Source organism: Hyperolius riggenbachi, chromosome 4 (genome assembly GCF_040937935.1).
Source record: "Hyperolius riggenbachi isolate aHypRig1 chromosome 4, aHypRig1.pri, whole genome shotgun sequence".
NCBI lineage: Eukaryota > Metazoa > Chordata > Amphibia > Anura > Hyperoliidae > Hyperolius > Hyperolius riggenbachi.
Genome location: NC_090649.1, coordinates 57229606 through 57248225, shown reverse-complemented (window position 1 = coordinate 57248225; position 18620 = coordinate 57229606). Strand labels below are relative to the sequence as shown.

Here is an 18620-nt window from a genome sequence, read left to right as displayed (position 1 = left end):
GTAAGTTCAACTCTTTTCTTCCCCCTAACCTTCCTTTAATGTCGCATTGTCCAGCAAACCCCAATTGGTGAGCCCAAATGCACCCACGTAATAGTGGTATATTGTGGCACGGCAGCAGAGCATAGGGCCCGCAGTGATCTAACGGGGCTGACGCCATGATGGACCAGACCTAGCAATGGCACACCTAGCAGCAGCCATGTTTTTTTGTGTGTTGTTACGTGTCTGATGTTGGTGCTGAACTGGAAAGTGCCAATGTTGGACTTAGGCCGACACAGGACTGGAAGGAGTTAAAGAAAAAGACATACAGCACATTTTGGGAAAGGTTCTCTATGGCCAATCACTGGAAGGAAGAAGGACCAGCAGGGTCAGAGTCAGCGGCGGCTCCAGCTTCAGAATTTTGGGGGGGCTCAAAAGGGGCAAAATGGCTGGTTGGCGGGGCTCAAGGGGGGGAGGCGACAGGAGTGGGCGTGGTCATGACATCATGTGGGCGGGGCTAACTGTAATGTAGTTGTACCAGCTAATGTAGTTACATAAAAAAAAATGAAGTAAATGCACGTAATGACAGACAGCCTTTCAATAATAAATGCACGTAATGACAGACAGCCTTTCACCAGTAAATGCATGTAATGAGAGACAGCTTTTCAATAGTAAATGCATATAATGAGAGACAGTGTTTCACCAGTAAATGCACATAAGAGACAGCCTTTCACCAGTAAATTCACATAATGAGAGACAGCGTTTCCCCACTAAATGCACATAAGAGACAGCCTTTCACCAGTAAATGCATGTAATGACAGACAGCCTTTCACCAGTAAATGCATGTAATGAGAGACAGCCTTTCACCAGTAAATGCACATAATGAGAGAGAGCGTTTCTCCACTAAATGCACATACGAGTCAGCCTTTCCCTAGTAAATGCATGTAATAAGAGACAGCCTTTCACCAGCAAATGCACATAAGAGACAGCTTTTCACCAGTAAATGCACGTAATGAGACAGCGTTTCACCACTAAATGCACATAAGAGACAGCCTTTAACCAGTAAATGCACGTAATGAGAGACAGCCTTTAGCCACTAAATGCACATAAGAGACAGCCTTTCACCAGTAAATGCACATAATGAGAGACAGTGTTTCACCAGTTAATGCACATAATGACAGACAGTGTTTCCCCAGTAAAAGCATGTAATGAGAGACAGCCTTTCACCAGTAAATGCATGTAATGAGAGACAGCCTTTCATCAGTAAATGTATGTAATGAGAGACAGCGTTTCACCACTAAATGCACATAAGAGACAGCTTTTAACCAGTAAATGCATGTAATGAGAGACAGCCTTTCACCACTAACTGCATGTAATGAGAGACAGTGTTTCACCAGTTAATGCATGTAATGATATAGATGTCCCCAGTATATGTAGCCAGGGGTATGTGTGCCCAGTATATGTAGCCAGGGGTATATGTCCCAGTATATGTAGCCAGGGGTATATGTGCCCAGTATATGTAGCCAGGGGAAATGTGCCCAGTATATGTAGCCAGGGGAAATGTGCCCAGTATATGTAGCCAGGGGTATATGTCCCAGTATATGTAGGCAGGGGTATATGTGCCCAGTATATGTAGCCAGGTGTATAGTTGTCCCCAGGGGTATATGTCCCAGTATATATAGGCAGGGGTATATGTGCCCAGTATATATAGCCAGGGATATATGTCCCAGTATATGTAGCCAGAGGTATATATCTCCAGTGTATGTAGGCAGGGGTATATGTGCCCAGTATATGTAGGCAGGGGTATATGTGCCCAGTATATGTAGGCAGGGGTATATGTGCCCAGTATATGTAGCCAGAGGTATATGTGCCCAGTATATGTAGCCAGGGGTAGATGTCCCCAGTATATGTAGCCAGGGGTATATGTGCCCAGTATATGTACTGTAGCCAGGGGTATATGTGCCCAGTATATGTACTGTAGCCAGGGGTATATGTGCCCAGTATATGTACTGTAGCCAGGGGTATATGTGCCCAGTATATGTACTGTAGCCAGGGGTATATGTGCCCAGTATATGTACTGTAGCCAGGGGTATATGTGCCCAGTATATGTACTGTAGCCAGGGGTATATGTGCCCAGTATATGTACTGTAGCCAGGGGTATATGTGCCCAGTATATGTAGCCAGGGGTACATGTGCCCAGTAAATGTAGCCTGGGGTATATGTGCCCAGTATATGTAGGCAGGGGTATATGTAGCCAGGGGTATATGTGCCCAATATATGTAGCCAGGGGTTCAATGTGCCCAGTATATGTAGCCAGGGGTATATGTGCCCAGTAAATGTAGCCAGGGGTATATGTGCCCAGTAAATGTAGCCAGGGGTATATGTGCCCAGTAAATGTAGCCAGGGGTATATGTGCCCAGTATACGTAGCCAGGGGTATATGTGCCCAGTGTATAGTTGTCCCCAGTATAGGTAGGTAGGACTTACCATGTGTATAGGTGTCCCCAGGTCAGGAGGAGTGGAAGCGGAGAGAAGAGGAAGCCGTGTGGACAGCGGCGGAGAAGGGGGCCATCTCCCCCCTTCCCTCACCTTGGGGCCCCCACTCTCTGCCTCGCTCCCCCCTCAGATATCAGCGGTTGGCTGGTCAGAAGACTTCCTCCCAGCGCAGGAGAGAGAGATCGATCTGTGCGCCGCTACTCTGGTCTAGACTAGACCAGAGCGGCGCACAGATCAGCCGCGCTGGGAAGAAAGTGAGTCTTCTGACGCTAGCTGCTGATATCTGAGGGGGGAGCGAGGCAGAGAGTGGGAGCCCCAAGGTGAGGGAAGGGGGGAGACGGCCCCTCTTCTCCGCCGCTGTCCACACGGCTTCCTCTTCTCTCCGCTTCCACCCCTCCTGCTCGGCAGCCCTGCGGAGGGGGGGCTTTTGCAGGGGCTGACAGCTTGTCAGCTGGGGCTTAAGCCTGGGTAAGCCCCAGTGTAGCGCCGCCATTGGTCAGAGTCGGGGAAGTTTCTCCAACTGTTTAACATTCCCCATTGTATACATTTGCTGAGGACGTATCCTGGCAAATTGTCAGGTAGACATAAAGAAGAAAAAAAAAAGGTTCCCATGATTTGCTTTCAGCCTCTTGCTCAAGTATCTTTTGAAAATGTGTGTTGTATCGCCATCTTCTGGCAATCGTGGTTTACTACACAGCTGTGTCAGTATATCCCTATCTATTACAGCACGTTATTTATTTATGTAGCGTAGATAGTGCGTATCTGTGGACTTTGGCCCGGTATAGGATTCACCATATGCAGCTTCATTTCTAGGATTACCTGGACTGCGGAGAGGTTCAGATAACAGCCAATCAGATACTAACTATTCTGGATTGCACGCAGGTTGTGCGCAGCTTTGATTTGAGCCAACAAAATACACTTTATGTCGATTGTGACTGGCTTTTTATTGCCCCAATTAGGAGACAAAAATAAACCCAAAAAACAAATTAACATTAACTTTGCATGCAAGATGGATTTATTTGCATTTTATTCACCATCCCCAGTTATAAAGTTGTAACTGGGGAAGGTCCCGCTAACTTCAGGTCCCCTTTAAAGCGGACCTAAACTCAGAATTTCCTCTCTGCTCTAAAAGATAAGCAGCAGCATAATGACCTTTAAAGAAAAAAAATCCTTGCTACAGCATATAGAACACCTACTGAGATTTTGCAGAGTGGTTACTTCCTGGTATCCTGGGAGCACAGAAAGGGTTAACCTCCTGTGTTTACTTACTAGCTCAAATTCACAGAGTTGGGTGACAGCTCAAATTACACTAGCTCATAACTTGCTGAGGAGGGAGAATTAGACAGGCTTATCTTTATAAACACACATGGGGGGGCACAGGATGGATTTTTCTGTGTTCTCCTTGTCTCCTATGCAAGAGTTCAGGTCCGCTTTAAGATAGCAGTAAGGGGTGGAGCTAAGAAGCAGCATGTGATGATGGTGCATGTTGAGTAGAGAAAAGAGGCATGTGCTCCTGCACAGAGATGTTGGAGCCACATGTAATGTAGGAGGTGTGGCATCATGGCAGCCATAGAGGGGTGGGGCATAGATGTACATGTAATAAGAGAGGCTTGGTAGATAAACAACATTGTGTCATGAGGGGAGAGCGTGCAAGAGCAGAGTTTGCTTTAGCTAATCAGAATGATGGTGCAGAATAATGGCAATCCAGAAGATGAGCCTTGGCTCTAAATATGGCGACTGTACCTGGAAGGGGGGAGGACACCAAGGCACTGCTGGGAGTGGTAAACCATAATCCAAACATGCCACCAAATAACCCCTAAGAATTATGCCATTCCCATTGTGTTTGCCCTGGCTACCTTATTATTCATATGTCAACCCTCTGCCTCCATGCTGGGGCATAACTAGAAGGGAGCAGGGGGGCCCAGAGCTGCAGTATGCCCCAACTACTAACCTTCCCTTCCTCGGATACAGGGGACTAGTCTATGCTTCAGATCAGGTGCTTTTGTGGCTACACTTGCTATGGGTGTAACGATCATGATGGGTCACACTTGTTTTATGACTCTTGTGAGATGGGCCCCCAGGAGCACTAAGGGGAGGCAAGGTAACATTTGGGGGCTGCATGGAAGTTGGTTGAGGGAATGAAGCTAGGTCAGTGTTTCTCAAACCTGTCCTTGTGACTCCCCAACCGTGCATGTTTTGCAGGCAACCTCAGCTATGCACGGATGGTGTAAGTACATGGAATGCAGAGACGCCAATTACCCCACCTGTGCATAGGGGAGGCTGCCTGCAAAACATGCACCGTTGGGGGTCACGAGGACAGGTTGGAGAAACACTGAGTTAGAACACTGCCTCCATGTTTACAGGTTCACCATTGATATGAACTGCATATTTGTTATACCATCTTAGCTCTCTCAAAAAATATGTAGCACACCACCACGTCCACTGCAAAGTCCCCAAACAAACATCGGTTACAGATTCTTACGGGCCCCTTCCACACCTATTGTGACCTATCCTGTGCCCCACGGCTACCTATTCTTTATATTGGGCGGCATTGTTTTTAAAGAGAATCTGTACTGTAAAATTCTTACAATAAAAAGCATATCATTCTATTCATTATGTTCTCCTGGGACCCTCTGTGCTGTTTCTGCCACTCTCTGCTGCAAACCTGGCTTGTAATTAACAGTTTTAGGCAGTGTTTACAAACAAAAGACATAGCAAGTGATTGGCTGAGAGTAGCTCAGTGTGTGAGTCATACAGAGTGTGCAGGGGGCCTGGAGAGGGTGTGAATAGCTTCTATCCAATCACAAGCAGCACAGCACATTCCAGCCTGACTGCCTGAGCCTGACAGAGGAGAGAAGATTAGATCATATAACAGGGATAACACAGCCACTGTGCAACTAGGAAAGGCTGTAGTAAGACAGAGCACATTACAACAGCTATAGGAACTTATAGGATAGAAGAAATAAGGCTCAACATTTTGTTACAGAGTGGAATATCAATGTAAGGAACTGGAAATAAGTCACCTTTTTCTCTTGACAGGTCTGAACAAAGGAGGTGTCCTAGCTGGGGTGATTGGGGCCCGCAAACCTCATTACGACATTTGGGGGAATACAGTCAACGTGGCCAGTAGAATGGAGTCCACCGGAGTTATGGGAAATATACAGGTAGGTGTGGCATTGTATTACGGGTCACCCAGGCTGGGCCCAGTATGGAGAAAGCAAAGTTGGCCAGAGCCTAAGATGCTGGAGAATAAGGGGCCACGTTGTCCTTAGGATAGATAGGCTTTCTGTATTAATGGGTTGTCTTCAATTATCCAGCAGCATTTTGAACTGATGCAAATTTTATACAGCTTAGTAATGGACCAATCAAAATAATCTGCTACTGCATTTCATTGTTGGAATTCTAAGCTGCAGGGCTGTTTCTGTGCACAGGCCATACAGGCACAGGCCAGGGGTGCCCTCTAGTCCATGAAACACAATACTGCACCCTCTGTATTAATCAAATTCTGCTTCAGGCCTGGAACCCACTAGAGCGTTTTTTTGAGCATTTAGGGAGCGCTTTAAATCGCTAGCAATTTCCCTAAACGCTCTGCCAATGTAAATAAATGTAACAAATGTAAATGTAACGATTGTGATTGGCAAAATCGCACTTGCAGGACATGCAGCATTTTGGAAGCGTTCGCATTTTGGAAGCGTTCGCGTTTCAGTGTAAAGTATTGAAGCGCTGGTAAATCGATCGCTATGTGTAGCAATTCATGATTTGTGTGTGGTTTTAAATGACTGCAAACTGTAAAAAAAAAAATGATAATAATTTGATAAGACCAATCAGAATTCAAATTGCTAATCGCAAATCGCTATCACAATCGCAGGCAAAAAGCTTACACTTTTTAAAATGGCTACCAAAATCACCGGAAAACGCTCATGAAATCACTTACAAAATGCTACTTATAATTTGTAGTGGGTTCCAGGCCTGAGTCAGTCTACAGTGCTCAGCAGTGTACTTCAGCTTTTGCAGTGCTCCAATGAGGTCCTGCAGCTTGTTTGGGCCCCAGACAGGCCAGGAACGGCCCTACCAAGCTGTAACTGTGTGCATACAATTAACACAAAATCTGCACTTGCTTGAAATTCTTAAAGGGAACCTGAAGTGTGTAAAATTATTTAAAATAAACACATGACGTGGCTGCAAATGAAAATTACATACTAACCTCACCATCGTTCCTCTCAGAGGCTCACCATTTTCTTCTTATGGTGAATCCTTCCAGTTCTGACAATATTTTGGCAGAATTGAAATATACCAGTTGCTCTCAGTTATATATAAGCAACTGTCAGTTACAACTGAATGTGTAAGGTGATGTCCATGTTTCCCTATGGCTCAAGTGGGCGATATTACAGTTTAACAGTGTGCTGACCAGGAAGCCGTTATGGGGTAATGATCACTTTCAAAATGGAGGACAGAGAACTGCATTGATCACAGTGGACAAATGGGACGCAGGAGAGGAGAAAGATTGATGAGAAGACTACATGGGAGGTAAGTATGACCTTTGTATGTTTAGTTAGACTTTTCATTTTCAGTTCAGGTTCTCTTTAAGCAGTGGTGGCAGTTTATAAATACTGCAAACACTAAACTTTTAAGAAGCAGGGAAATGAACTTCAGAGGCTCCTGAATTGTAAACATAGCTACATCTCCTGCCTATTTCTCAGTTATCTTACTCCTATTGGTTTCTGTTTCTTAGGTTGTAGAAGACACGCACGACATCCTCAAGGAGTACGGCTTCCGGTTTGTCAGACGAGGACCGATTTACGTGAAGGGTAAAGGCGAACTGCTCACCTTTTTCATGAAAGGACGAGATAAGCAAGGTTCCTTCATCAACGGCTCATCAGTCACTTTGCCCCACCAAGTGGTGGAGAACTCTTGATAAGCCAATCTATGGTCAATCAGAACATGCCCAGCCACCCAACAACGAAGCCCGAGTAGACTGATGCCAACAACATGGATGAAGTTCTCCAGAACTTACCTTAAACCCTTCAGGAAAAGGAAAAAAAAAACATTCTAAGGAAACCTATAAACACATCTTCTTTATCTCTGGAGTTACCTTTTTTCATATGTATCTGCTTGACATCCTACGGATCCACAGGGACAAAGAGGAATGGTCTCAGGAGGACAATCGTGTCCTGGGATTGAGCCGGCCCGAAGGAACGTATGTTAACGATCACTGATAGATACAGTAGGCGCTACAACAAAGATACATGACACAACATTCAGGGTAGACACTATATTATCAGAGCCTTCGATCCAGGGCTGCACAAGATGAGCACAGTCGTAATATCAAGGATGCGATACGCCTTGGTCTCCTTCAGTTCGATACGCCTTGGTCTCCTTCAGTTCGATGGACAGTTGACTTTCTGCTAGTTTACTGTGATAATATACCCGCCCATGTAGTTAGTGGGAATGCAACAAGAGTGCAATATATTTCATTATATTTGGAGAAAAAAAAGGACAAAAGTAGAAAAAAAAAAGTAAAAACAAAAAAGTTTGAAAAAAATATATATACACACACATGAAAAACAAAAGCGGAATTTAAACCATTTATATTTTAAGTGTTTGCAAGAATTTTCCTCCCCCACCCTGCCTGCATCGTCCTCATCACCGCGGAAACCCCCAATTTTTTTTTTTAATCTTGCTTTAAGGGAGGGCCGGGCAGGGAGGAAAGGACCAATAAAGAAGGCTCAGGAGGCGTTTAACGAGATAAATGGCGCATGGCGGGGCTTGCAAAAAGCCAGTGTTCATAGTCTATGCCATTACTCTATTTTTTCCCCCAAAAATACTCACAGAAATCTAGATATAAATATATAAATATATAAATATATATATACTTTTTTGTACGAGAGAACCTGCGGATTCCAGGACTGTAACGATTTTATTACTATTAAGAGTTAAGAGAGGTCACCGGAGGAAGGCAGAATCATGTATTGACAGATTTACTCTGCTTTTTGTTTTTTTTCACAGCTCTATTTTTACAAGTTTTGATGCTAGAAGTCTGGGTGTGCGCTGTAATGAGTGAGGGGAAATAAAGTATGTAAGAATGGATTGATGTTATAGGGCAGCTGGAATGAGAGGGATAGGGATGCCGCCATCTTTAGCTCCCTCTCTCCCCATTTTTAATGGTACTTTCTTGTTCATGACAGCCATCCCATTGGCGTTTTTTGTAAAGCAAAGATGGCGTCCTTCCTAACTCTTTCACTACAGCTTTAGGGGTAACTTCAGTGATGACATACACTTCTGTTTGGAATTTCCGTAATTTATAATGCATTGGAATTTAGCTTTGAAACAGGATATGACACTGCTGAAGCACATTCCATTGTTTACATGCAGCAAGAGGAATGAGTTTCTGTATGTCTGCTCAGAGCAGGATCATCCACCAGGCAACCTAGGCAGGTGCCCGGGGTGTCGTAGGTGTCAAGGGGCACACCAGCCACCGTCTCTGACCCCATTAATCCATCTCTGTGTGCGTTGCTTGATGGCTCTGCCTGGTCTGCTCTGTTCCACTCTGCTTTCGCTAAGTACGCCAGAGGCCACTTCAAGTTACTTCCTTTGGATTGACTAGGCATCTAGTTGTTTGGCGCTCGTGTGCCATATCACATCTCTGATCCTCTACACCAGGGGTCCCCAAATGTTTTGGGTCGAGGGCCGGGTCAACATACTTCAGACTGCTGTGGGGCCGGAGTATACATAAAATAATGTAGAAGTCTTTGCAGGCCAGACAGTGAAGCATACCCAGGTGACAACCTGCAGTCCAATTGGACAGCAGTGTCATCTGATGTGGAATTTGATTGGAAACCAGCGAATGACTGCTTCCTGGCTTCCATGTGGATGGGTGGTGCAAGCACTACTATTCTATATGCGGACATCCAATATTTAAAGATGTAGCTGACTGCATCTATAAGGAATACATTTTGTGTGTGGTGGGCCGGTAAAAAAGCCTTAGGGGGCCACATTCGGCCCGTGGGCCTTAGTTTGAGGGCCACTGCTCTACACCACCAAGCTCGTTCACACAACCAGTCCCACCAACACCACATGTAACCCCCCCCCCCCCCCCCCCACACACACACACACACACACACACACATACACACACATCTACTATACCTCCAGTTACACATCCCACCAGCCTTACAGTCCTGTCTTGTTGTCAGCAGCGTTTCCTCAGGCAAATAGAAATGCTTTGGCTTATGGTTGATTTTAAAGGAACCCAAGCTGCAAACTGCTGCTCCACTGCCTCATTTGCATGGAGAAGATCTAGATTGTTTCACTTTCGCAATGCAAAAGAAAGAAAACCGATCTTGAAGCAAGTTATTTGTAGGACTAGTACTTTATTTACCCATATTTATCAACATGCCACTTGACACTTCAAGTACCCTTTAAGCTAGGGGTGAGCAGTGGGTCAAGAAGGCAGATGAGGGAAGCATGGCAGGCACTACTAGGAGAGCACTGATTAGGTGGATGCTTGGCTACCAGGAACAGGAAGATTTCCGCTGGACGTTTGGAGTGTTTAGCAGGAGTGTAATCAGATCAAGCCAGTGGCCGGTCTACATAAGTCAACTTCTGTTCTTCCTGCATGTAAACTAGTTTAAGGTGCTGTAGTGTCAGATACAAACTCAAAGTAATACAGTTGCCTTATCAGTGAGAAGATCTTGAATACAGCTGCAAAAATTGTTTGTCATTATGGTTGCACTTTCCTTCAAAGATGAGGTGTTGATTTTGCATTATTGCTGACATGGCTGGAGTCACCAGGGGAGAGGTGTCCGTAACCCAGAATTCCCACTACTGTCCATCCCACACAGATGATGATGTCACACCCATAACCTGAAATACTCAAATAATCGGGGGGGGGGGGGGGGGGGTCCAGCTTCAAGAGGGACACATAGCTACACAAATGGCTTTGTGTGAGGGGCAGAGACACAAAATGGCTGCCGTGACGTTTTACCACTGGAGTCTCCAGGAGGCAGAAGAAGGGGCGCTCAGCTTTTGGGGATATTAAGATTTAAAGAACTCCAAACAAAAATAATAATATTAATTAATAGTGATGGTCATGTCAATGAGAAGTCATGGGGAAGCATGCGATTAGTTTGGCTAGGTCCATGCGGTCTAGGGTGGCCCCATGGACCCCCAAGCTGAGGCATGTGTGGAGCAGGGTGACCACATGGACCACCAAGATGCAACATGGGACATATTTTTTTACCATCATGTAACGCCACAGCATCTCAAATGTGACACGAGTGGTGCTACCAAAAGCTGCTGAAAGGCGCTTGTGGGCGCCAGCTGGTAGGCAGAACTGCTCTGGAAAAATACGGAATTTCTATCAACTCTACGCTGGGTACACGCGATATGTTTTTCCACTCAATAGATGGATCCGATAGATAATTCTCGACATGTCCGATATTCCTTCTGATTACAGTGGAAAAAAAAGCTGAAAACATTTGGCTGGCCTTCTGATCGTATGATTATGCCTACCAAGATATCAGTGCAGACTGCTGCCAGCCCCGCCCACTATCTGCCTCTGAAAAGAAGCTGACGAGTTTCGATAAATCTCCTGAACAAGATAAGCACTTAAAGGGGGTTGCAACATCCAAAAATAAAAAAATTGGCAACAATAGGGCCCCAAAAATATATGTAAACCTTTTTTTCCCTAAAATAGGTCCCTATATGTATAGTCTAGGTGCCATTGCCTACTCTCAGGAACTGTGCAGTGCCAGTGGGATTGTGGGAAGTTTTGTTTTTTCTTAGCTACAATATTAAGCTTATATAATCATGCTGCCATATTTATTTCCTACCAGTAGCCTGGCAGCACTGCTGGTCTATTTGTCTGCAGTAGTGTCTGAATCACACCAGCAACAAGCATGCAGCTAATCCTGCCAGATCTGACGATAATGCCAGACACACCTGATCTGTATATGCTTGGCCACAGCCATCAAGAGTATATTTACTAGGGGAAGCGCCCTGAAAGGTATGCGAACCAGGACAGCGGAGGATGGTTTCAAGGAGGTGAAGGGGTGCATCCTCACAAGTTTGCCTCAGGCAGTAAAAATTCTAGTACCGCCCCTTGGGTTTGAGTCTTCAGGCCTCTAACAGTCATAAGCATTTTCAGCAGCTGTGTGTGGCCACATCGCCTCCTGACCAGATCCACACCACCGCCCCCCACTGACTGCCAGCCATCTTAAAGTGAAACTACTCTCAACATTTCCTCTAGGCTTGTATAGATTAGCTACACTGCTGTGATTTCCAAGAGGAATAAAAATAAGTGCCTGAAAGGGTTAATAAGTTTACGTTAATTTTTCATGTGGCCTAATCAGTCACTGAGCTCTCCATCTGTTTGGGGATTGTTCTTTGAGCAGAAGATAAGACTTGGTTTCCTAAAGCTAATGGTGCACAGAGCTTCTGGTTGCAAGCTACACTGATTATAAGCAGCACACTGCCATTTTCCTTACTGCAGGACATTTTGATTGGACGAGTCTACAAAATGACTGCTTCCAGTACTAAATGACTATGACCTGGTGGTGAAAGGTAGAGAGGAGATTGTGATTTTTTACACAGGTGACATTACTTTGGGACCAAGACAGGTAGGCAACTATTTGGGCAATAAACATCTGAGAGAAAAGGGTGTTTAATTGTATGATATGGGGGAATGTATCTCTGCTTTCCTATACTTCATTACAGTTATGCAGAACCTCTACAAGTTTTAACCGCTGCATGTGTCCCTGCTAGGGAGATTTTTACTCACATCCTGTTTGAGAGGCACAACAGGAAGTTGAAAAGCTGAAGGTATTCTCTTCAAAATGGGTAGAAATCATTTGGCAGTGGTCACTGGAACAGAGTTACCTAGAAGCAGTGTGTTCCCACGAAACATGTTGCAGCTCTTGGAGTAAATAATTGTTCAATGAAAGTTTTTTTTTTTTTTTTTTGTGTCTTCAAGTGGGAGGTAAGTCCACTACTACTACCTTTCCTACCAGTTATCAATCTATTTTATCCTTGTCTGTGCTTCTTGTACATAGCTTATCACTATCTCCAATTCCAACTATAATTCACCTCTTTCTGTTGTGCTGCCAAACAGGAACTGAGAGGAAATACTGTATCCCCAACAGGGGCCTAGACAATACAAAAGGCACGTTTCAACCCTTTCTCTGCTCCCTAATAAAGCAAAGTCTCAATTAACTGGCATGCCTGAGGGGCAAACGGAAACAGTTTTTTTTTATTTTGGGAAGAGGAGGGGGGGTTCCAGCTACAAAATACTCAGAGCCTCCAGCAACGCCCTGTAGCTCCTAGCGGCTTTCCGTCGTCTGTGCATGGCTCCCGGCAGAGCTGGGACAAGGTCCTCCAGCACCCAAGGCTGAGACACCAAAGTGCGCCCCTCCATCCCTCCCACCCCAGCCGTCACACACTGATTGCTATTAGACTAAGAAGCGCCCCAGGGCCCCCAACCCCTAAAGAGACACTGAAGCGGAAAAAAAAAATATGATATAGTGAATTGGTTGTGTACTATGAATAATTACTAGAAGATTAGCAGCAAAGAAAATATTCTCATACTTTTATTTTCAGGTATATAGTGTTTTTTCTAACATTGCATCATTCTATAATATGTGCAGATTACACAACACTCAGCATTCAAAATGAGTCTTTCAGAGCAGTCTGTGAAGTAATGACCTCTCCTCTAGCAGAGGAAAAGTAAATAGTCCAGGAACAGTTGAGATAATAAAAGTCAGATAACAGCCCTCTCCAAGACTAAAGCTGGCCATACACTGGCCCGATTTGCGCCCGTTTCGACAGCAGATTCGATCACTGGGATCGAATCTGCTGTCACATCGTTCACGCTACACGCCGAATTTCGATCCATTTCGTCCGATCCCATCGATCGCGCCGTGCGGAAAATAACCGTCGATCGCCCGCGGGTAAAGAGCGCATCGCTAGCGGCGTTCGAGTGCCCGACGACCGACGCAATAGAGCCCGCATACATTACCTGCTCCGCCGGCGCGACTCGTCTCCCGGTCACCGCTGCTCTGTCTGCGCTCTGGTCTCCAGGTCCGGCATGCCTCACTTCTTCTAGCCCGGCAGGAAGTTTAAACAGTAGAGGGCGCTCTGCTGTTTAAACTTCCTGCCGGGCTAGAAGAAGTGAGGCATGCCGGACCTGGAGACCAGAGCGCAGACAGAGCAGCGGCGACCGGGGGACTGGACTCGCGCCGGCTGAGCAGGTAATGTATACGGGCGGGCGGGGGCAGCAGCACCACCACAACAGATTGTGAACGGTTTCAGGCTGAAATCGGTTCACAATCTGTTTGCAGTAAAGGTAGCCATACGATCCCTCTCTGATCAGATTCGATCAGAGAGGGATCTATCTGTTGGTCGAATCTGATGGCAAATCGACCAGTGTATGGCCACCTTAACTTAGTTGGAGAGCTTAATGGCTTGTTTGCATAGAGATAACAACTGGAGTTTCTCAACTCTTCCTGTACTGGAAACAATTACACTGATGTATCTGATCTTAATGTTTTATCTCTTAGCTGTGCTACACATACAAATCATAATATCATCATTTTTTTTTCGCTTCAGTGTCTCTTTAATCACTAGTTATCTGGCTTGCAGTCACTGCCATGTATCCCCTTTTCTTATTTCTCTCTGCTTCAAACACACCAGGGGTCTTAAACTTGCGGCCCGCGGGCCATTAGCGGCCCTCGGCACAATATTTTGTGGCCCGCGCCGGCAAAAGCGACAGTGAAGCGAACTATTTTACCTTATAGTATGCTTCAGTGCTCCCAAGTAATCCGCCGCATCCCCGTCGCTAAACGAGGGCTGCAGAGCCCCCAAATCCCCCGGGCAAACATCCACGACTGCGCTGAGGGGCAGAGCTTCCAGCTGTAGCTCTGCCCCTCCTGACATCAATCGCCGCCTCTCCCCACCCCTCTCTGTGAAGGAAGAGTGAGAGGGGCGGGCAGAGGCGGCGATCCGCAGGGATTGACATCAGGAGGGGCAGAGCTGAAGCTGAAAGCTCTGCCCCTTCCAGGAAATGCCGGCGGATTGCCCCCCCGGGGATTTGGGGGCTGCAGCCCTCGTTTTGTGGCGCGGACACGGCGGATTACTTGTAATAGGAGCACTGAAGCGAACTATAAGGTAGGACACTTCATGATCAGAAGAAATAATTAAAACTGTTAATAATGACATTTGAGGACTTTTTTTGTGAAATCCCTTATGCGGCCCAGGCTCATCCTGACTGACTCCTGCGGCCCCCAGGTAAATTGAGTTTGAGACCCCTGCAATAGGGGAATGATAGCTGAGTGAGTTGTGCGCCCCCTCCTACACTGCGCCCTGAGGCTGGAGCCTCTCTCGCCTCTGCCTCGGATTGTCACATGACACGTCAGGAGCCATACATAGAGGGCACCGGAGGCTCGGTGAGCATTAAATCCTGCAGGGGGGGGGGGGGGGGGGGGCTTCGGGGGTGTTTTGTCCTTTTTCGACCGGTAGCGCAAGAAGCTGGCAAGCACATATATCCAGTATCTGGCAATCCCAGCCGGCTACCGGGGACTTTACTGTATTAGGAAATACAGACATTAGTTGCTGGAAACAATCATTGGTTGTTTGGGCAGATAGTCCTGCAATTTGTACAGTGAGAAGTTCTCCTTTCTGAAGCAGTCACATCTTTCTGTACAAGCATCCCCCTTCTTCTGCACCTCTCTCCATAGGGCAGCACATGCAGCTTGGCAGAGTCCAGCAGTCAGCACGGTCACTGTCCTGCCAGCACCATCACAAAGCCATCGTTTCAGCAGGAAATTGTATGTCTGTGTATAGTTTGGCCATGAACAATTCAATTTTTTTTTTCGATTTTGCTTAGACCAGAGAAATCCGATCGATTGTTTTTCCTTGTTCTAATAATCAGAAAAATCGAACCAATATACCATATACTTATGATCGAGGTATACCAAAAATATCAAATGTTCAGATAAAAATTTTAGTTTATATATTTTTCTATCTGATTTTTTCCAACATATCCGATCAGATTTTTATTTAAAAAAAGAAATGGAAATAAAATTGATATTTTTTCCTCAGTTGGAAATCTTCTACAATTGATCGTTCTTATAAAAAAATAAAATAAAAAATATGACAATCTATCAATATGATTGTATCGTGTATGGCCTTAAAGGAAACCAGAGCTGATGAAAGCTAAACGTTTTATACATACCTGGGGCTTCCTCCGGCCCCATCAGCTCAGATCACTCTCAAGCCGCCGTCCTCCGCTGCCGGGTCCTGTCACTTCAGCCGGTCACGGGCAGTCTGACATAATGACCAGAGCTGCAGAAGGCGTGGGAGAGATCCGAGCTCATGGGGCTATGTATAAATCTTTTAGCTTTCATCAGGTCTGGTACACTTTAAGGCTTAAAACCCTAATTTGGGCAGCTTTACAAATGCATTAATGCGGAACATTTTTATTTAAGTTAATTATGCATGAAAAAGTTTTGTAGACAAAAAAAAAGGTTAGTTTTTGCAAAACGAGGAAATACTTGGCGGACCAAAACATAGACCCTAAATGACCACCAGCTGCCTGCCCACACCCAGCTAATCTGAAAGTCCCCACCCCTTCCTCCTCTATCTAACTTTCTGCTGATTGCTAGCCTATCAGGAGGCACTGCTTCACACTGACTGTGAGGGGGAGGAGTGAGCAAGCTTCTAAGTAGGGATGCAAATAAGATGCAAATAATTCTGAGCTGATGCATATTTTATGCTAATTTTAAATGTAACAGCAGGTAGGGATGGTTCATGAGATGCAAATAGTTTCAAGTTGCTGCAGCATTATGCAGCTTGAAAATGGGCCAATCACATTTTACCTTAGCGGGATTTGATTGGTTCATGTTCAAGCTGCATACATTTGCATACAACATTTACATAATGCTGCATCAGCTCAAGATTATTTGCATCTCATTGACCATCCCTAGCAGCAGGTCCATTCCCATAAACTCAGTATTTTTTGCATTTTCCTGTCCATTCCTTTGGAGCACATATGGATCTTCGCAAACACTGCAGCTTTCGTTTTTACAAAACTTTTTCATGAACAAATGTGAAGTATTTTTCTGTTTGATGCATATTAATCTGAGGAAAAAAATAAAATAAAAATCGACCCAGCTCTGCTAACAGAAACTGCAGGAAAAGAAATATTTTAGACCAAAGTTGTTTTGTAAGAAACGTGTGGTGTGTAATGCAGTATGCAGCGCAGCACATTAATGACAGAGAACTCAGCCAGTCCCAGAGACACGCCCGTTTATGTTCAGTGATCAGGACGTGGGGCGCAGATAGCAGAGTACACTCGTTAGACGTCACATGGTCGCACCTGCGCAGCCTATGGGCACCTCTCTGACATGCGCTCATACACCGCTAGGGCAAGACGGCAGGCGAGGACATTTTAAACGACATCTACAATTTCAGAACGCATCTATTGTCATTTTTTTGGTATCTGCTTTTAATAAACTGCACTCTTGCTATAATTTACTCTGGCCTGATTCTTTTCATGGGGTGCAAATACCAGAGAACATATTAAATCCCTCCTGTGGGCGGGATTTACACAGGCCGCCAAGGGGAGGGTCCGCCTCTGCTGAGAAGTAGTATGTGCAACGCGGCCCAATCCTGCCTGGTAGATAGACTCGAGGGCATTTGTTCTCCTACTCACCCTGCCCATTCTGTGACGCTTCTCTTGTGGCACTCAGTTGGCCCTCCTCTCCCTCACGCAGCAAGAGAATGTGTCACTAGCCTGAAAACTAGCAATGTGTCTGTACAGCCTCTGCCCAAAAGCTCGGGTCCTGATTCCATGCCTCATACGTGTGCACACGGCTTTATTTCATATAACTCTCACAACTTCTTTTGCCAACACCGACCTCTAGTAATCTGCCTTGTACAAGTTCACACATTTCCCTTCTGATATCTCTGTGGAGACAATGTTTACATGCTTAAAGAGGAACTTTAATCAAAAGATTAACCACTTGATGTCCCAGCCTTTACCCCCCCCTTAAGGACCAGCGCTGTTTTCGCTGATCTGTGCTGGGTGGGCTCTACAGCCCCCAGCACAGATCAAACACCAGGCAGAGCGACCAGATCGCCCCCCTTTTTTCCCCACTAGGGGGATGATGTGCTGGGAGGGTCTGATCGCTCCTGCCTGCGGGTGGCTGGTGGGGGGGGGCACCTCAAAGCCCCCTCCACCGCAGGATTCCCCCTCTCCTCCCTTCCCCGGAGATCGAGGCTGCACAGGAACGGATCTGTCCTGCCTGTCATGTGACAGCGATCCCCGGCCGCTGATTGGCCGGGGGATCGCTGATCTGGTACAACGCTGCTACTGTTAGCAGCGTTGTACAAATGTAAACAAAGCAGATTATTTCCGCTTGTGTTTAAATTTAGCCTGCGAGCTGCGATCGGCGGCCCTCAGGCTATTCACGGAGCCCCCCGCCGTGAATTGACAGGAAGCAGGCGCTCGTACGAGCGGCTGCTTCCTGATTAATTAGCCTGCAGCCGGTGACGCAGATCTGCGTCGCTGGTCCTGCAGCTGCCACTTTGCCGACGCGCGTTATGAGTGCGCGGTCGGCAAGTGGTTAAACTTTATCCCAAATAGATGATCAGAGGGTTCTGTGTGGCTGATATTGTGGTGAAATTCCTCCCACAGTGTAATGTCATGACCATGGCCCTAACAGTTTCCTGTCAGTGAACCTTGTTGCATTGTGGGAAATGACACCTGTTTGCAACTGCCAAGCAAGCAGCACCTCCCTCTTTGCATAGAACGCTCATTAAATAACTATTGAAAACAAAAAAGACACAGACGCCAGGAGCCCGATATTGCATTTTATTGCAACACAATGGGTCAAAAATGTAACATCTGAGTGTTCACTAACTCACAAGTGTGGGCGAGTCCAGGGGCATACACTCACATGCCCGTGAGGAAGTACCGTCCCCACTCGGCCTTGGACGGCGGGTATCAGTCGCAGCTCCAAAAACTTGTACTACACTCAAGGTAATAGTAACAAGAACCCCACAAAGTGGGGTGATAAAGAGAAATTAAATGTACTTGTAGGAGGCTCCCATAAAGAGTTTCACACAGTTAAAAACTAAAAAATAAACACCTTATTT

General features: G+C 45.9%; 1 protein-coding gene across 2 annotated transcripts in view; it reads left to right on the top strand.

Annotated features, from left to right (window-relative positions):
- Positions 1-8041, top strand: part of ADCY3 (adenylate cyclase 3) — a 237413-nt gene extending 229372 nt beyond the window's left edge. For both annotated transcript variants that reach the window (XM_068280078.1, XM_068280079.1), the window contains exons 19-20: positions 5511-5635; positions 7204-8041. In XM_068280078.1, the coding sequence (XP_068136179.1) occupies positions 5511-5635; positions 7204-7386 (308 nt within the window). In that variant the 3' untranslated portion in view covers positions 7387-8041. The remainder of the gene's footprint in view (positions 1-5510; positions 5636-7203) is intronic.
- The last annotated feature ends 10579 nt before the right edge of the window (positions 8042-18620 follow it).